At 38.9% G+C, this 20,206-nt stretch overlaps 1 protein-coding gene across 1 annotated transcript; it reads right to left on the bottom strand.

Moving 5' to 3' along the window:
* Positions 1-15,515: 15,515 nt before the first annotated feature.
* Positions 15,516-18,742, bottom strand: LOC139192453 (E3 ubiquitin-protein ligase SPL2-like). Its single transcript, XM_070814590.1, has 5 exons — positions 18,292-18,742; positions 17,458-17,631; positions 16,751-16,872; positions 16,110-16,229; positions 15,516-15,887 (listed from the first exon to the last, which is right to left on the bottom strand). The coding sequence occupies exons 1-5, from the start codon at positions 18,628-18,630 to the stop codon at positions 15,641-15,643; spliced, it is 1,002 nt and encodes a 333-aa protein (XP_070670691.1). The 5' UTR covers positions 18,631-18,742; the 3' UTR covers positions 15,516-15,640.
* Positions 18,743-20,206: the final 1,464 nt, after the last annotated feature.

The following is a 20,206-nucleotide window of genomic DNA, read 5'->3' on the forward strand; positions in this document are numbered from 1 at the left end:
TGCCTTAAACACATTGAAGACTCTTAGGGCAGCCGACTTCTCCTTAAGAAAATAAACCCAAGTCTTCCTACTAAAGTCATCAATGAAGGTAATAAAATACCTATTACCTCCATAGGACATAAGATCTAACGGACCACATATATCCGTGTGCACTAACTACAGTGGTGCCTTTGCTTTCCATGTATCACCAACACGGAATGATAGTCGTGCTTGTTTTCCAAGCACAAAACCTTCACATACTTGGTGTGTGGCTTCAATCTGGGGTAGACCACGAACCATTTCTCCACTTGCCAATAACTTTAGGCCATTAAAATAAAGATGGCCAAACCGAAGATGCCATTTCCATGACTCATCTTCCATCACACTAATGTTGCAGCTTCCAATCTTTATGTTCAACTTCAACGGGAACATTCGGTTCTTTAACATTTGAACACGTGCAATAACCTTTCTCCTTGCATTCCTGAGAGTGAGAAGCATATTCTCCATATGTATAACATACCCTTTCTGGAGCTGTTGACCAATGCTCAAAATGTTGCTCTTCATACCTGGTATGTAGTAGGTATCAGAGATGTATTATTCTTTACCATCCTTCTGGATGATTTTGATCTTTCCTTTGCCTTCAACTGGCAACTTTGAGGAGTCACCAAGACTCACAGATCTATAAGGCCCATCTTTGAGTTCGGCAAAAAACTCTTTTTTTCTACACATGTGGTTGCTTGCACCAGAGTCCAAATACCAAACATCTTGTTGGCTACTGATATCATGGTGTCCTAGTAAGACTGACACACCCCGACCCTGATATTCTCCGAATATCAGGATAGACACGTTCTAGCTGACACCCGAGGGTGACGAAAGCTATTTATTGAATGCAAATGCTGAAAACAATGGATATATAAGACTTGGAAATATAAAAGAATAATGAATATGCATTTAAGGAACGTGTTCAGAGTATACAACTAACCAGAATACTAAAAGAAATAATATAAAATTGAATGAACAAAGGAGTAGGTCCTACACCAAGAGGACTTGAAGATATCGCTACGGAAGTTCCTTGACGCCGAGATTGTATACCTCGATTCTAAGTCCTGAATGGGGGCACAAAACAAAGGTGAGTGGACCAAGTTCATATATACAATAATAATAAAACAATTATCAAGATACTAACCCCCATAGTTTATATAAAGAAAACTACTAGCATAAGAAGTGATAGTTTTACTGAAAACCTTAACATACCAAAAATATCTCAAAAGACATCGTGGAACACAAAATATCAAACGTCACATAGATCGTCTCGTAGAGCGATGTACTGCTAGTCAGATCACTGAATAAATGTAACTCCCGGCCCTATACCAGCACTGTGGTCTTTGCGCCCGTAGCCAGAGATTACGAACTCCCAGCTTAATGCTTGCTCTGTGTCCCTCAGCCCATAGCTAGGGATTATTTCTCTCGGCCTATCTGCCAATACCAGATCATCGCCCCAGGCGGCATAGTGTCCACTAGGTACGCACAATTAGTTACACCTCTCATAAATAACCACTTCATAGTATAAAGTCATCCATCGTTTATACTATAAAAAGGGGTTTCTAAAACAGTTCTAGCATCTTATCGTCATCCATCAGATAGTTTACTAGTTCATGGTTTTTATAGAAAATATGATATATGTTTATACCATATTTAGGGCCTCGTATTTAGACCTCGTATAAATACTTGGGGGACTTAAATGTAATTATGTAATAAAGGAAGAGGCAAATATGTAATAAGTGATGAGTCCTTATTCTATAAAAGGACCCATCACCCTCACAATTGGGGAGTGCTCATTCTCACCCTCGGAGGCCAATTCCTAAGGCTCCTCACCCTCTCAACGCTCTCACTCTCAGAGCTCTCCCTCCCTCACTTCTCAGAGAAATACAATACAATCAGTGTGGACGTAGCCTAAACCTTGGGGTGAACCACAATACATCCTGTGTTATTTACATTTCTTGTAGATTCATGGTCGGATTTACGTTGTTCCAAGACCTCCGGTTTTTTGCATCAACATTTGGCGCCGTCTGTGGAAATCGACACAAAAAGCTATGTCGGTTCTCTTTCAATTTTTTCATCCCACCACCGTGAATATGCAAAAACCCAACAACCCAAAGCTTTCCCAGAAAAAACCCAGGAAACCCAGAAAAGCCCATCTCTCTAGGTTGAAAAAAAAATGATAGAGATAAAAACAGCTTGATCTGTATCAAACTATAGAAGGCTGTTGAGATGGCATCATCAACAGCTTCCACATGATGGTACAGAGGGAAAATGAAGTTTGTGCCTTCAGGGGACTCATTGGTCGTCATGGCCCTCACAGCCAACAATGGCTGCCCCACTGACACTCCAGATCTCCTATTCCCAAACGACTGTCGGCGCCCAGTCGCAACTTCCCATCGCCACGCCGGCCTTCCACGCGTCCATCTCGCGCTTATCCTCCTCCGTCTGCCATGGCTTCTTGCAGCTCCGCCTCTGGTACCAGCTCGTGGACCGAAGCACCTTGGCCAGACTCGACTCCCTCACCGAGGCCTACTCCCGAAACACATTGGCCGGACTCGACTCCCGCATCGTCCTTCCCTCTCTTCCGTCGTCACTCTATTTAGCTCGAATCTATCTTGTCTTTCTTAGCCGGCGCAGCCAAGGAGTTCGTTGACAAGCTCGAGTTCTTCAGATCCGCCACAGACGGCGCTAAAGACACTGTCGTCGATTTCGTGGGCATCCTAATCGGCTTGCTGTTGCTTTATTTTGTCAAGTATGTGACTCGACCCAAGAAGGAGACGAGTCGGATCAGAGAGGTTTCGTCATGGGAAGAGATGGAAGACTAAATTCCGGTTGGTTGTGGGAATCATCCACACCAATTATTTGGAACATGTGAGAAGAGAGAGGAATGGAAGAATGCAAGCATTTCTTCTTAAATATTAAATAATTGGGTTGTTGGAATATATTGTCATAAGGTAATCCAGCTATCTGCTGCCACCCAGGATTATCCTAAATCCATTGTTTGCAATGTTCACGGAGTCAAACCAAAATTTCTGGAGATAGGCAACAAAAAGCTAGAGCAACAACAAAATGGAGTCCATGCCTTCACCAAAGGTGCCTATTACATTGGGAAGATGGCATGGAGCAAAGGCTACAAGGAGCTACTCAAGCTTCTTCAGGATCATCAAAAGGAATTAACTAGACTTGAAGTTGATTTATATGGAAGCGGGAAGGACTCTAATCAGGTTCAGGAAGCTGCCAAAAGATTGGAATTGGTTGTTCAAGTCCACCCTGGTCGTGACCATGGTGATCTTCAATTTCACGAGTAAGCTTCTACTTATCTGTCCAGCTTCATCATAAGATTAAATTCATTTTGTCCAAATGAAGCAAACTGCAGAGCTAGTGTTCATTCCTTCCATGGTTAAGCCTCAAAGCAATGGCAACCCTGCCTTCTACTTCGTCTTGTCTAAGATTTCAGTGGTCTGCTGTGGTTGGAATTGAGATGGGAACAAGGTCCCAGTAGAAACCAGGCCGAAAGAGAAAGGCAGTGGCAGACAAAGCAAAAGGAAAAGAGAAAGAAAAGGGAAAGTAAAAGCAAAAGCAAGTGAGTGTGTCTGGAGGTGGAGAGATCAAAGAAAGGAACAGAAAAGAAAAAAGATCATGTCGTTGGGAGAATATTTCAGAAAGTAGAAAAGAGGAAAGCAAAAGGGATGCACATGGGGACACTGCAAAAGCAAGGTATAAACACCCCACCAGAATGATGTAATTTATTTTCCTTATCTTTCGGAAACATCTGTATAAACCCTATCAGATGGTACTATGTATAAACCCCATCAGAGGGTTAAAAAAAAAAGGGCAAAGCCCAAAATAAATGGGCTGGAATGTTGTGTGGAGGGTGAAGGCCCATAAGCTCAAAATAGCACCAACCAGGTGACCAAAAGTACGCCCAGTACTCCAAAATTATTCGGCAACTTGCCGCTATTACCACCAACCAGGTGATGAAATGTACAACTCGTACTCTAATATCATTTGGCAACTAGCCATTCATACCACCAACCAGGTGATGAAATGTACAACCCGTACTCTAATATCATTTGGCAACTAGCCATTCATGCCACAACTAGGTGATGAAATGTACAATCCGTACTCTCCTTCATGCCACCAACTAGGTGATTAAAAGTACGCCTAGTACTTCAAAATTATACATGAGCACTACTCATGTCAATCATACATAAACATACATGAACACTATTCATGTCAATCATACATAAACATTCATAAACATCACTCATATCAATCATACATAAACATTCATGAGCATCACTCATGTCAACATTCATGAGCATCACTCATGTTAACATCCATGAGCCTCACTCATGTCAATCAACATAAACATTCATGAGCATCACTCATGTCAATCAGCTTCAAAAGCTTCATTTACAAAAGCTCTAGCTTCAAAAACTTCATTTACAGAGCTCCAACTTCAAAGCTTCACTTGCAAAGCTTCACCTACAAAGCTTCAGTGCAGGGTATACAAATACCGCCTCCGAACAACCGCCACTTCGGCCCATACATGGATTCAATTTAAAGACTCCAGCCAACAGACTCTATTGACCGAATACTTGGGGGACTACATGTTGTACCATATATTGGGCCTCAACGGGGCCTCATGAAAAATACTTGGGGGACTTAGCCCATTATTTATGTATTGAGAAGCGAGCCCTTATTCTATAAAAGGGACTCCCTCACTATCATTAGAGCAACATCAACTCTAAATTCATGTACTGAGGAGCGAGCCCTTATTTTATAAAAGGGACTCCCTCACCTTTATTAGAGAGCAACGCCGCCAGCGAAGCAACCTCCTCGCCGCGAACATCACTCTAGCCCATCATTTATGTATTGAGGAGCGAGCCTTTATTCTATAAAAGGGACTCCTTCACCTTCAACGCCACAAGCCGAGCCAACCAAGGCAACATAAGCCACGAGCCGAACAGCCTCACAGCATGTGCTACTTCTAGTGCATCATTTCAGAATTGAGCACTGCCTCACATCGAGCGTCAGTTCAAGACAACATCTAGTTACTTTGGCCTATACATGGACTGAATTTCAAGTCTCCAGCCAAAAGACTCTCTTGACTGAAGACTTGGGGGACTACTGTATATACCATATTTAGGGCCTCGTATTTAGACCTCGTATAAATACCCGAGGGACTTAAATGTAATTATGTAATAAAGGAAGGGGCAAATATGTAATAAGTGAGGAGTCTTTATTCCATAAAAGGACCTCTCACCTTCACAATTGGGGAGGGCTCATTCTCACCCTCGGAGGCTAATTCCTAAGGCTCCTCACCCTCTCAACGCTCTCTCTCCCTCACTTCTCAGAGAAATACAATACAATCAATGTGGACGTAATCCAAACCTTAGGGTGAACCACGATACATCCTGTGTTATTTACATTTCTTGCAGATTTACGGTCGGATTTACGTTGTTCCAAGACCTCCGGTTTTGTGCATCAACATAACGAGACGATAATCAACATTTCAATAAACATGCTTAACATAAAATCAGTTCGTAAATTCGTAAGGCATGCATTTCATTTATGCAAATAAACTATAAAATTATGTAGATTTTAGAAGGGGTTCACTTACAGATACTCCGTAGGAACAGAGTTGTGCGGAAAAAAGGATTAAAGAAATCCCCACTAGCAACTTCACCTAAGCACAAAAATGTACAATTTACGAAACTACCCAACTATAGAATTTCAAGAAATGGAAATGGGTCATCGTTTTGGATCTGGATTAGGGTTTAGGTTTAGATTAAATAGGGTTAGGACTTATTGGGTTTTGGGTTTGGAAAGTTTAGGAACAAAGGGAGTGGTTTGGGTTTGAGCCTAAACCCACACAACACATGCCAGTGCACACACACACACACATGCACACACATACGCACACACATTACATGCACACACCTATACACACGCACGGCACCATACACACATACACACGTGTACCATACACACTCACACGTACTCACCATACACGTACACACCCACATGGACACACACACACACACACACACACTGTACTCGCACACACCCAGCACAACACATACCCACGAACTTGCCGGAGTTCGTCATCGGAACCGGACATGCATGCATAAAAACAAAGGTTTCCACTTGAATTTTCATCACCAAAACCTCACAATTATACTTAAGAACTCACCCAGATGCACTGTAGCAGGTTTTGGGAAGAGATAGACCTCGAACTCGCCAGAGTTTGTCCTCATTTTCTTGCCGAATTGGGTTTTTGAAGAGTTGGCAAAACTGCTTCTTCTTCTTCTTCAATGGCGAGAGGAGGCGATGAGGATCGATTTTGTACCGAGTCATCGGAGTGAGCTTCTTCTATGCCGTGCATATCTACCATAACCATCATCGACCCAAAACATCATCGTTTGAATCACTATTACCACTACTAGTACTAGTAGCAGTCAAATTTAAAGGCAAAGAAGTAAAGGGGGAAGTAAAAACCCAATTGGTGGTGTCCAGATCCAACAAAGAAATCAACCTGAAAACTACAACCAGCGGAACCACAAACAGCAGAGCCGCAATCGACGAGGAGGAAGACCACCATGCATGCTGATGAATGTTGTCGGAATTACTAGTTGCACCCACCTTCTTACTACTTGCCGCCATCATCTGTAGAGCTGGATAGGTAGCTAGAGAGCTCTACATTTCTGTTTGTTTGCTGAGAAAAGTGGGACAGATTTCAGGTGGTTTTAGAGAGAGAGAGTTTCAGAAGATGGGAATGAAGGTCACAGGATAGGGAACACAAATAAAGGGGTGGGCCATTTGGGCTCACCAATTAGGAACTAAAAAAAAACCATTTTTAAATCAAATGAGGATGGGGTGTAACAAAGACTAAATTCCTCACCAGCATTTCCACTTGATTCTGCCATGTTGACATGCTCACCATTTTTATATGAACATTCATTGGTATAATGTCCATATTGCTTGCAACTGTGACACTAGATATGCACATTTCCTCAAGTAGATCTCCACTCTTGAGATTGACCTCAGTTTTGTGCATAGCCTCGACCTCTTCCTCGGGCTCGTCCTCGGCTACGGTTGGATGAACTCCCATGACGTGAGTTCCACTGACCATGACCTCCATTTGGTTTGTCAATATTCAACTGTGACTCCAAAGCTTGCTCTAGCATTGTGGGGCTTGCATTCTTCTGAATGCGTTGCTCGTGAACCAGAAGGGATCCTAGCAGTTCCTCTGCACTCATTGTCTACAAATCCTTGGATTCCTCAATGGCAGTCACCACATGTTCAAATTTGCATGTAAGGGATCGAAGGATTTTCTCCATGACACGAACGTCTTCAAGCTTCTCACCATTCCTTTTCATTTGATTCACAATTATAAGTAGTTGAGAGTAGTAGTCTGAAATGTTTTCTCCTTCTTTCATATGAGCAGCTTTTTACTTGATCTACTATTTGGTAAATTATGCTTAGAGGGTCCCAAACTTGCTTGCTGGTTGTTGCTTCTGCAACCTTCTCAAACGTTGAATCTTCTAATCCTTGATATAGAAGATACAATGCCTTATTGTCATTCTTTCATAACTCCTTGAGAGTATTCCTTTGATCTGTAGTGTAGGCAGCTTCTTGCTCAGTAGTGTGTTCATCATACCCATTACTGACAACTTCCCATAAGTCCGGTGATCCAAACAATGCTTTGAATTGGATGCACCATCTTTCATAATTTTCTTTCTTCAATGTGGGAACCTAGAGCTGCACTAAGTTAGATGCCATAACTACTGCACTTGCCATAAAGGTAATCTGGCTTTGATACCAATTGTTGGTATTCAAAGTTTACTAACTCAATACCAAAAATATGTGGGCGATAAGTTTTCGAACTTTATCACACCTCTGACTATCACTCTCAATAAAATTGGACAAACAAAGGAAAGAAGTAGCAAGCTTGTTGATAACAACACACTTTGAAATATTAGAAGAGTTTATAACTCTTAAAGGTTAAAAGTTGAAAATGAGAATTGGAATTACAAAGAGCATTACGGGAAGGCTTTCTTATACTTGCAAAAACAAAAGAACCACACAAGTGGTTTTTTTTTAATAAACAAAAATACACACACATGCAATCAATGATAGTGTTTGCCATCTTTACACCCTTTCACACATGCAGCAACTTTTTGGATAGTTGGCAGACACATGCATTGCATCATTCTAGGTTGCAATCACAACCTTTGGGCTAGTAGCTCACACTTTCTGAAAAGTGTTCCAACAATTTTTGAAAAGTGTTCCAACAATTTCTGAAAAATGTTCCAACAATTTCTCAAAAGTGTTCCACCACTTTCGGCCACTGTATTTGATTTGAACTTCCAACATCTTCACGTCGCTCAAAACTGGTACATTTGTTGCTGGGTTCACTAGAGAGCATGGAAAACAAGCTGTGGCTTCCCGGATGCTGATTCGGTGTCCTACGTATTGAGGAAATGAAATCTTTCTAAGAAAGAGATTAACGATCTTCAGTTTGAATTTTTTCTAAGAAAGAGACTGATATTATATCTCTCAGATCTTTTGTTTCTAAAGAAACTGTGGATGTAAAAAAATCACGTATATGTTGAAAGAGAATAGAACAAAGGTTGTGATCTCTAACTCAATGAATGAGCGAATCTACTGATCATTGATATTTATAACAGTACAAAGCTAATAGTAATCCGTGGAGGACAAAACTAATGTACAAGTGATAACATAATTACAATTCAAAGTAGATTAGAAATTGGACCCCTGATAGGACTATATCCAGTCGTGGAAGAAGACAGTAGTTGTTTATCATATGTGATAATCTAAGGCATTATGTTTGAAAGTGTTAAAAAAGATCTAGGAAAGAGTAGACCCCAGAGTCTTAAGTTATTTTTTTGGGAAATTACTAAAAAATAGTAGCCAATTATATATGAAATGTTCTTACCGGTAAGCACACATTCCATGAGTGAGCTGAAAATTTACAAAGGTTATTACCGGTAAGAACGCTTTTAAACTTTCCGATCTACTAATGAACGTGTTCTTACCTGTAAGAACACGTGTAAATTTTCAGCTCTACTAATGAACGTGTTCTTACCAGTAAGAACACGTTCATATTCTAGCGTCATGTTTTGTACTAACTTCTAAACAATTAATTTTAAGCCTCGGGATCTACTTTTTTCCTAGATCTTTTAAAAATATATATGTATATATTCCAAAATAATAAGCAAAGATCTAGAAAAATGCATGTCATAGCAACCCTCACGAATTGTCGGCAGAATACAGGGAATGACATGTCTTGACAAACCATGACTTGTCTTGACACATTAACCCTTCCATTGTGGCACACCATAACAAGACTCGTGAATTGTCGACAGAATGCATGGCATGTCATGACATGCATTCTGCCAACAATTCACGACGCTTATCATGTCGGGACCAACATTGATGTTTTGGCGTGCCACGATGCGAGGGTTAGCATGTCATGTCCATACATTTTTCTAACATGCGCTAACCTTAGCATCGTGGCATGCTAAAACATTGTTGTTGACATGCGATGACATGTCATGTCTTGACAAGCCATGACTTGTCTCAACACACTAACCCTCCCATTGTGGCACGTCATAACAAGCCTTGCGAATTGTTGACATAATGCATGGTGTGTTGGGGCCAACATCGATGTTTTGGCGTGCCACGATACGAAGGTTAGCTTGTCATGCCATGCATTTTTCTAACACTTTGACACGCTAACTCTCGCATCGTGGCACACTAAAACATCAATGTTGGCATGCATTTTGTCGACGTTTTGAGCGCTTGGCATGCGATGGGAATAGTTTTTTAAAAAACTCGCCTCAGGGCGCGCCAAGGCGGCCTTGGAGTCGAGGCGGCAGCCATGTTGGCTCTGTTTTGTGGGAGTGGATGAAAAGCTTGCCTAGCTTCGTCGGGGCGCACCTCAGGGTGTTCGATTGGGGGTCAACTTTGTTTAAAAGTTGATGAAACCTGATAAAAATTCTAGTTGAAATCTAGGTTTTTTCTTGGGTTACAAAGAGTTTGGACAAACGAAGAAGACGCAAGCTTTTGTGGCTGATTTTTCTCTTTCCTAACAACTTTTATCAGCATATTCTTATAGTATTCTTTTTTGAAAGTTTTTGTTTTTATATTATTTTATATATATTAAAAAACTAAAAGATAAGCACAAAGATTTTTTTTAATACTTTTTATATATAGACTTAAAAATCTCAGAAGATATCTGTACTTTTTGGCATAATTTTTTTATATATTATTCTTTGTTTTTTTTAAGACTCTATATATATCTCATCAAGATATTATAATATATATATATATATATATATATATATATATATATATATATATATAAATTTAGGTTTCGTGAGGCTTCGCGCCTAGGTAAGACTATCTATGGAATGCCTCGTCTATGCCTCCACCTTTTAAAACATAGGATGAGAATGTTAAGAGATTAGGATGCCGTGACATGCATTACCCAAAAAGTGTATTCAGGGCTTAATAGAGGGAAGCATCAACAAAATGATGCCATGACATGCAGTACCAAAAAGTGTCTTCAGGGCTGAATAGAGGGAAGCGTCAACAGGATGATTACGTCGATAAACAAAATCAAAAACTGTTCTCTGTTTTGAAACTCTACCACGTTTTGTGTATCATATCTTTGTTTTGTCAATCATTAAAACTAGAGCTCCTATTGTATACTAGTTTGTCAATCAATAAAATCAAAGCTCCTACAGTGTGCTGTCGAAAGGCGAAGAGAGCTCGAATGAGTGTCATCAATGCTTCATTTAATTTTTGGAAATTTTAACGAAAAACTTCTGGTACTGTTCACTTTAACGAAAAACCACATTTTTACATTAAAAAGTCAATCATGTTACTATTCACTTCACCCTTTATTTTGTCTTTATCGTTAAAACTCAAAGTTTTCAAATCCTTTTCATTAGTTTTCCTTTTAAGTTTTAGTCACAACTTATACAAATTTATATAATACCTGCAAAGTATGAGGTGCGTCAAACCCAAAGTCAGTCGTGAAGCAGGGGCCTCTAGCAGAGCAAAGTAATTGGTACTACTCACTTATTATCTGCAATGATCCATGATTGTTTGCACCTTGGCTAGAGAAAGATGCCTCTTCCGTTTCTGTAAAATCAACATCACTCCTAAAATTTATGTTCTCACTAGGAGAGCCCTGTAAGCTGCATAAAACGCTTGCAAATGAAATAAGTACAGAAGGTAGACCTTAGAATAGGCCATGAATCAGTAAGAAACCAAAAAGATAATAACTGCCACGTACCTGGACGAAGAATCGGAGCTTTCGTATTGATAGAAATGGAGGAGAGGTAGGGCAAGATTTGGTAATTGCCTTTCTACAGTTTGCTTGTTTGTAACGAAATCGTCAACGTAGGCCTCACACACTTCAGCATTTGCACCACCAGGTTGTCTTTTGAAACTAACCATCTTGGTTTCAGGATCAACTGGAACAACAACATATCCACTAACCCTTCTCGTCGTCAAGTTAATATCCCCATCAAGCACTTGATTATCTATAGGTGTAAATCTCCCTGATTGAGAAAACTCCGCTGTTCCATTCCGCACGTGCTCCTCAGTTCTACTACTTAGTGATACACCATTTGTAGTTTCTTCTGTATTATCTTCCAAAATTTTACCATTGTCATAATCCTTTGGGTTTTCTAAATCTAAAAGATCCATGCCTTGCGTTAATCATACCAACCTTTTTCTTCTATGCAGATGCTACATGGAAATAGCAAAATCCAGAGGGTTTCAGCAACCTTCGATCGAAGTACTGTGCAAAATGGATCATCCGCGAAATGAAGAAACGATTTCACATTAAAACAAAATCATATTCATTAGGGTTGAGCAGAAAGAATTAATTTCATGTCACATAAACAAGTTAAATCAGTATAAGATTACAGGAAAGAAGGGCTTATCGTCATAAATAATATCTGTTAACTTTAATTGACAATCATAATATATTTTTAAACATATAAAAATCTAATCAAATTTAAAGACTTCAACCCACAAATTTTCAGTTTAATATCGTTTTCTAGTATAAACATGAAAATAAGGTACAAAACATTTTATATTGTGCAAGATATGAATAAATCAGCAATTGATTAATTTCCTAAACTCCCAAAAAAATTGAAATCAAATGAAAAAAATGGGCATAAATCGATTCGTATCTTAGTTGAACAATTCAAAATTCCAAAATCATCATCCGTCGGTCAAAAAGAGCTTGTTTTTCTCAATAAGAGCGTCTTAAGGTTTTAGAATAAAGATTGTATGATAATAGTATTTGATTATTGGGTGTGGGTTTATTGATAAAATTTAGTTTTATTGTTAATTTATAAGATTTAAACCTACCTTTCACTGAGAGGTAATGAATAATACTAAATCAATGTCCTAAGTGGCGGGTGAGTTTAATTGTTGAGTCTAGTAAATGGCCACTCCTTTAGCCTTTAGGACTATAGTGGAATGGATAACCCCACGAGATCATGCATTCGTGAAGTCAGTGATCTGATTGTTGTGCGGAAGCGTCATATATGAAACCAATAAGCTACAACGGCAAAATATGATAAGACAAATAATCCAAATGACACAAGGATTTATACTGGTTCGGCGTAAGCCTACGTCCAGTTCCAAGACGGCGAGGAAATTCCACTAATATCAAAAGGAGATTACAAATAAAGTTTTAACTCTCAAACCCAAATCCCACATACACCCAATAGCTCTCACTCTCACAAAGAACAATTGGAGAAGATGGACACACATCAAATACCATCTCTCCCAAAAGCTACACAACATGTAGCACCAACATCTTTGATTGAGGGATAACTAACAAAAGGGGATTACAAACAAATGGGAAGGAGCAGCACTGTTTCAAATGGGAGAGTCGAACGCTCTCCCTGGTATGGCTCTCATCTGATGCTGCTCCCCCACCTCTCCCACATTCGGCTGCAACCTTTATCCATACAAAATCATCCAATAAAAAATCCAAATCATTCCTTTACAAACATCATCATGACGTTCTTTTTTCTTTTCAACAAACATCATCATTGTGTCTTTACTCATGATGATGTTCACCAAACTTTTCTTTGTTTAGTTTACTAACCGAAAGGCATTTGACTTGTTGTCCACTTGGCCACTAATTTGGCCACTATCCAACACTGATATCCCTTACCCTTATTTTGTTAGGTTCCTTTGGTTTGCATGATGATCTTTTTCATTTATGCACACAAAGTTTCTCTTGACATTGAGAGCCTGAACGCAATATTAAGAAATATTGAAAAATACATCGATATGATCTAAGGGTCATAGATTCGCACCGAAAGGAAGAATTCTTCCCGACAAAGAGGGCACTTTGGTGTAACTAGATTTCTCACATTTACACTACAGAGTTCGCAACAAATCAGTGTTGTGATTGGCTCATATTTTGAGCTGTTAACAATTAAGTGACTTTGTGTGTTATGCTTTCGGAATAGTGACCAAATGTGTCCATATCTCATTTTGGCTAATAGTGGAAGACAATGATGATGTTTCATGGGATTCTTTTGTTTTGGCCTTTTTTATTGATTTCCCATTTGCATGCCACGAAAGTGGTTTTGGGTTTTGAGTAAAAGGCAAAGGGAGCATGATGCATCATCATTATGTCTATGCAAAAAAGGAGAGGTTGATTCATTTTTCTGTCCAAAAAACTGCCTACGTCCTCCGAGAGATATTGATCTTCACTATGAGAATAACTAGTACAAGATATACTTGAGTTAAATCGACATAACCCAAACCCCAATCCCTTGTACCCTCACAGAATTTTACTAAGAGACTCACTCTCCCCAAGAGTTTCTCACTCTTACTCTATATTTTCTCTCCTTTGTGTTCTCCTTCAGATGCTCTCTCTCACCCTCTCTCCACTTCGGCTCTTTGCAGTTAAATGGACAGAAAAATGAATCAACCTCTCCTTTTTTGCATAGACATAATGATGATGCATCATGCTCCCTTTGCCTTTTACTCAAAACCCAAAACCACTTTCGTGGCATGCAAATGGGAAATCAATAAAAAAGGCCAAAACAAAAGAATCCCATGAAACATCATCATTGTCTTCCACTATTAGCCAAAATGAGATATGGACACATTTGGTCACTATTCCGAAAGCATAACACACAAAGACACTTAATTGTTAACAGCTCAAAATATGAGTCAATCACAACAATCTCCATCTTGGCGAATATACTGTGCAAAAATCCTTGCACCCATCACCAAAGTCCATTGGCCTTACGTACCAGCATACACACCCTGAATCAACCTCTTTGGTCCTGTTTCGATTCAGTCACTGCCAATGCATGTGCAGCTGCTGCAAGCTAAAAATCACCATTTAGCTTCAGACGGGATCTCGACACATCCTCATCTCCTCCAGCAAGTTTTTCCCCTTCTTTATTGTCTGCAACCTGGAAACTTGTCAGTGCACCCATTTCCAGCAACACCCGTCGAGCCAGACAAATATTCCTCACACTTCTCCTCCTTCAGGACCATCTCATCACCTGTGAATCCTATAGCTCCACCTGCTGCAAAACGCCTGCAACACTTAAGACTAAACATCACCAGGAGAAGTGTTGCTTCGAGTACCTAGAGGGCAAACTCGAAGTCTTCCGCCACAAAATTGCTACAACCCGGACCAAGATCATCCTTTCTTTTTCTCAAAGGACAATTTTTCTTTTTATGCCCGAATTCTTTGCAGTCGTAGCATTGTAAACCCTTGCCTCCAGAACCGGATCTGAACCTATTGTCTCTCTCAGATCCTCCTCCCAATTTTCTTCCACGATTCCAACCTTGAACAGCTAAAGCAGTCTCGTGACCACCATCAACAATGGTCTTCTTCTTTTGTGTATCATAAGACACCAAAGAAGCCTGCACCTGCTCCAAACTTACTGTATCTTTTCCATGCAGTAAGGTTGTCACAAGATTTTCATACGAATCTGGAAGTGAGGTAAGAAGTAAGAGGGCTTTGTCTTCTTCATCAACCTTAACATCAACTTTCCGCAATTGATCCAAGTATCCGTTGAACACATTCATGTGGTCCATGAGATTCCCGTCTTCATCCATCTTTAGCTTGTACAGCTTCCGCTTCAGATGTAACTTGTTGGTCAAACTCTTAGCAATAAAGAGTTTTTCCAACTTCTCCCAGAGTGCAGGCGTAGAATCTTCATCCATAAAATTATTGATAATGTTGTCAGCTATACAGTGTCGAATTGTGCTAACACAACGCGACTCCAGCTCCTCCCACTGGTCATCTGTCATTTCTTTAGGCTTCCCATCTTTTCCCTTCAAAGCTCTAGCCAAGCCTTGTTGAGTCAAGACATCCTTTACTCTCATTTGCCAGAGAGTAAAACTACCTTTCCCATTAAACTTCTCAACTGGAAATGACATGTTTGTAGTCATCATGGTGAATAAAAAATCTGAACCGTCAATGAACCAAAGCTTCCAACAAAGCTCTGATACCAATTGTTGTGCCTTGGCCCGTTTATCAGTGCAGAAACGAGATTCAGATTACAACCTCACCAAATCACACTCAGTTGAACAAAATAAAATATGAGCTAATCACAACAATCAGATGCCCACAAGGAATGAATGCGTATTGCCTTCTAAGCGTATAACATACGACACACAACTGCTGCAGTGGAACATCATCTGCTGCATCCACTCCTACTTCAGCTTGAGTTTCAACGTTGCTCTCATTAGCAGGGATTGATTGTTGCCGCTGCCTTTGTTGCTGAAACAAATATTCGTAAACCAACACTCTCCATCTATTCCAATTCCTGAAACAAATATTTGTAAATCAACAAGAATTTAAGTTTCGGCAATTTTTTAATCCTTGGTTGAACGACGGTGAAGGAACAAGAGGAGATTACACGCGTGTTATCCAAATTCAGTAGCACTACGAAAGGTTGACCTTTAGACGCGCCTATAAACATACAATAGCTATAAAGGTTGAACGTAACTTGCAAGACAAGAATTTAACGTTTCACGGAAAACTGTACCTGGCAACAGAATGGCCAAGGACTCCGATTGATATTGATCCAAGAACGATCCCACTCCAGAAGAGTATTTTTGTGCGTAGTATAAGATCTACAACCATCTGATCCTTAGACATTTCAGAGCTGCAAAAGATACAAAATCACTCAGGCCATCTCTAATTGAGAGAGCTAAAGGTTCATAAGCCAAAAAATGGTCTAATTGGTCCAAAAACTCATCTTCAACCGATGAATGAGCTATAATTTTATAGAGCCCACCACCAGACCATTATTTGACCGAAGGATATCAGGCTGGCCAAATGTAGTCCACCTTTTAACCTTTTTTTGGGACCCATTTCTTCAAATGCAATAATTGATTTAAATTTAAAAGTTAGATTTGAAAATATCCAAAAGTAGTTTATAAATTAACTAATAAATCTAAAGTATAAATTTTAAAATAATAAATTATTGAAGGGCTATGTTTAGCTTCTTTGGTTGAAAATAATTATTTACAAAGCTATAATTATGGACAGAGCTATATTTAACTATTTCGGTTGAAAATAGTCTTAATGCACATCAAAGTAAGAGAGCTAGTATTAAAGCACAATTGCCATAATAAGATTAATACTGAAGATTCAAAAAATTGTGCTGAGAACAAAGCCACTTACAGAAAATAGGGAAGATCCTTGCAGGGCCTGACTACCGGCACTCCATTTTTGAAACTGTAGAGACCAACAGCACTAATTTCCTTTCCCAAAGGAAGAATCTTCACGTCATCCAGCACACCAACCTTCAAAACCAAAAGCAAATCAGAACAAAAAAAAGTTACATTAAAAAGATTATAGAAACTAAAGACACTACCATCTCCAATTATGGATAGGCTACACGGACACGGACACGAAGATTGCGATAGCGATACGACAAATTTCAAAAAATAAGAATACGGACACGGCTGGGAATGACCATTAAAATATAATAAATGTTACATATATTAAAAACAATATTTTGAATTCATAATATAACACAATACTCATGTTCATCAAATTCGTTCACCATACACAATAATTAAAACACAAAATATCTTTAATATTTACAAAAAATGCCTCTACCGCATCTTGACTAGTGTCCAAATCGTGTCTTGTTCGTGTCCAAATCGTGTCGAGGATGTGTCCAAGGTTTTAGAGTGTCCATTCAACCGGTTCCTTTCGGCCCGAAAATGCCCAAACCCCGACTCCAGCAAGCATGCTAAGGTAGGCTAAATCCTAGGACTGCAAAATACAGCAAGACGTGCAGCCCCACCTATATTCTATTGTTAAAAAAAACAGTAAAGTAGTAAAAATAAGAACAGTAAGAGCCAAAAGTTTGCAAAACTCACAGGGTACTTGTTGCCGATAAGTGTCTTCACGGCTGAATAGAGGGAAGCGTCAACATGATGGTTACTTCGATAAACAAAATCAAGAATTGACTTCAGGCCGAAACCACGATCAACAAGAATAATACTATCATCAGACCGCCATCCGAAAAGGGCCATCCAATCGTTCAATACACACTTCACACAAAAATTCAATTTCCAATTCAGTATTATGCAAATAGACTACAGGTAAGACGGACCCAAAATTTAGATTATAATTAAATCTCAATAAATTAGTAACCTTAAGACCAAAGAAAATCTACTAATTTAGCAAATATAAAATAATTGATAAATTTAACAACTTATTGATTAATTAAGGTATTCTTTATCCTCTTTATTTTTTTTGAACAGACTTTCTTCAGAAACTAACATTAGAATTTTATCCTCTTTATTAACTAACAATAATATATATATTTATTTAACCAAATAAAATTCATAAATCTAATCATTTTTCTTAAAATATGTTATAAATATATTACGTTATTTATTTTAATAAATATTTAAAAACTCTATTTAAGTAAATATTATTAACTTACATATTACGTTGGACTAATATAATTTTTTTTTATAATGCATTAGTTCATAAATTTAGCAAATTATTTTATCTCAACTCGGAACCTCACCAGAGATTTATTTTATTTTGCATTTAAAAGAATTAAAAAAATAGAATTTACACGATACATCAGAAAATCATTTTTAGGCAAACGTTATCTCAACTCGGAACCGGACCGAGGTTATTAATTTAACGGTATTAAGTTATGGAAACTTTTGTAGAATAATACAAAAAACAAAACGCACATATTGGGTTCTCTGAAAAAGTAGAGTATTCTGAACAAGTACGCCGGACTTGAAACTATTCCATTTGCGGTCGAAGGTAGACTTGGCTTCGACGATGCCTCGTACGACAACGAGCTTTGCGTCGGACTGATTGGATTGATCGAGCGCTGGGTTTGAACGGAGCCCGGAGACTTTGACGGAGGGAGCTTTGCGGATCTTGCGTAGGGCTGAAGAGTAGGAGCGGAATTTGTGGAGGGTGAGCACAGAGGCGTAGGCTAGGGCGAAGCCCACAAGGTGGCTTTTGAAGGAGAGGGCGAGTCCGGAGACTAGGGAGTTTAAAATTTGACCGGGCGACGGCATTGCGCGCGGTGGTTGTCGTCAGGATTTGCTTATACAAGGCGGGCGACGGATGAGAGAGCACGGAGAGAAGTCGTGAATTCATAGTGCGTATTTTTTTTTTCTTGGTCTCTCTCCTTATTTGTCCTTTAAATTATAATTGAAAAAGGAATCCCACTGTTGCGTTACATTGCCAATTTTCCTTTTTGACTTGAAAATCAGGAACAAGAGATGCCCTCCAACCCATTTAACCACCTCCAGAAGTCCAAATTTGCATGGGCAATTGGTGGCCCATGCAAAGCATGTCCAAACTCCCGAACAAGATATGCTCGGCTTTTGTTAGTCGGCTAGGTTGACGTCAGCATGATGTCAACCACATTTATTATTTTTCTTTTGTCAGGTGCTGTAATACATGTGCCAAGATAGGAGAGTGGTCAACACAAACTGCAGCAATGGGCTTCGCTGTAGGGGTCCAACAGTAGACCCCAGTGGCTCGCTGACGTGGTTTTGGGAGGGCCGTTGGATTTTCAACTAAAAAAATTGAAAAAAAATTAATGTTGTGTCACGTGGCATATTATGGACTTTTGGATTAAATAATAATAAAAAATTCAATGGTTAAGATTAATCCAATCATTAAAATGGAAAAAATACAAAAATATTAGGGGGTAAAGGGGAAAAAATCTCATCCCAAAATTTATTGTATTTATATGCCGAACCCGTGAAATTAAGAAAATGACCATGGCAAGCTAAGTGAAAATTCTATGTGGACCTGTGAGCTATTCCCTTACTTTGCCTATTTTCTTGTAGTATTTAGATAGTACTCCTCCTTACAAACATGTATGATAGAATCTCAACTTTGTGTATCTGTTATCCCAAATTGACCTACGGGGTCTACAAGCCCATGAATCAATTAATGTCATTATCCATGAAGCACTTCTTAGCCAAAAGTCTTTGATTCTATCAATTAGAATTGTTAGGAAGTGAGCATATATACTCTTTTAAAAGGATTGAAAGAGTGCAAAGCTCTATGAATATCACATTTTCTTAGAACCAGATAACATAAGGAATCATATCCAGATAACATAAGGGATCATATCACTTTAACTATGAAAAGTGACTACATAGTTAAAGTGATATGATTCCTTACATTATCTGGTTCTAAGAAAATGTGATATTTATAGAGCTTTGCACTATTTCAATCCTTTTAAAGGAGTATATGTTCACTTCCTTATAATTCTAATTCATAGACCCTTCGAGGTTATATTTCTTTTATTATATGAAATTCAAGTTGTCGACAAAAAAAAATGAAGTCAAAAAATACCATACATATAACATAGTGTTTTGATATTCATTTAAACAAACAATCATATTGATTTAGGGTGGAGTTATCCACACATCTCTTTTTACCTCTCACACACTTCAGTTAATTTCTGTCCAATAGGTCGTGACGGCAATATGGTTCTTGCAAAGAGTAGCAATGTCGTGGTGGAGGTATAAGAAGGAAAAAAATCCCCAAAGGCGAAAGAGAAGACTGGATATATTCAAGCAACGATTCGAGAGCAGGTTCCAGTATCCGAAATACAAGACCTGAAATTATTTG

This window comes from Malus domestica, chromosome 02, assembly GCF_042453785.1.
Source record: "Malus domestica chromosome 02, GDT2T_hap1".
NCBI lineage: Eukaryota > Viridiplantae > Streptophyta > Magnoliopsida > Rosales > Rosaceae > Malus > Malus domestica.

Coding starts and splice junctions, on each gene's coding strand:
- LOC139192453 (XM_070814590.1), bottom strand. CDS start 18,630: ATGCCGTCGCCCGGTCAAATTTTAAACTCCCTAGTCTCCGGACTCGCC. Junction 17,632..18,291: donor TTTTTCAGAGAACCCAATAT/GTGCGTTTTGTT, acceptor TTTTGTGTGAAG/TGTGTATTGAACGATTGGAT. Junction 16,873..17,457: donor TTATCGGCAACAAGTACCCT/GTGAGTTTTGCA, acceptor TTGGTTTTGAAG/GTTGGTGTGCTGGATGACGT.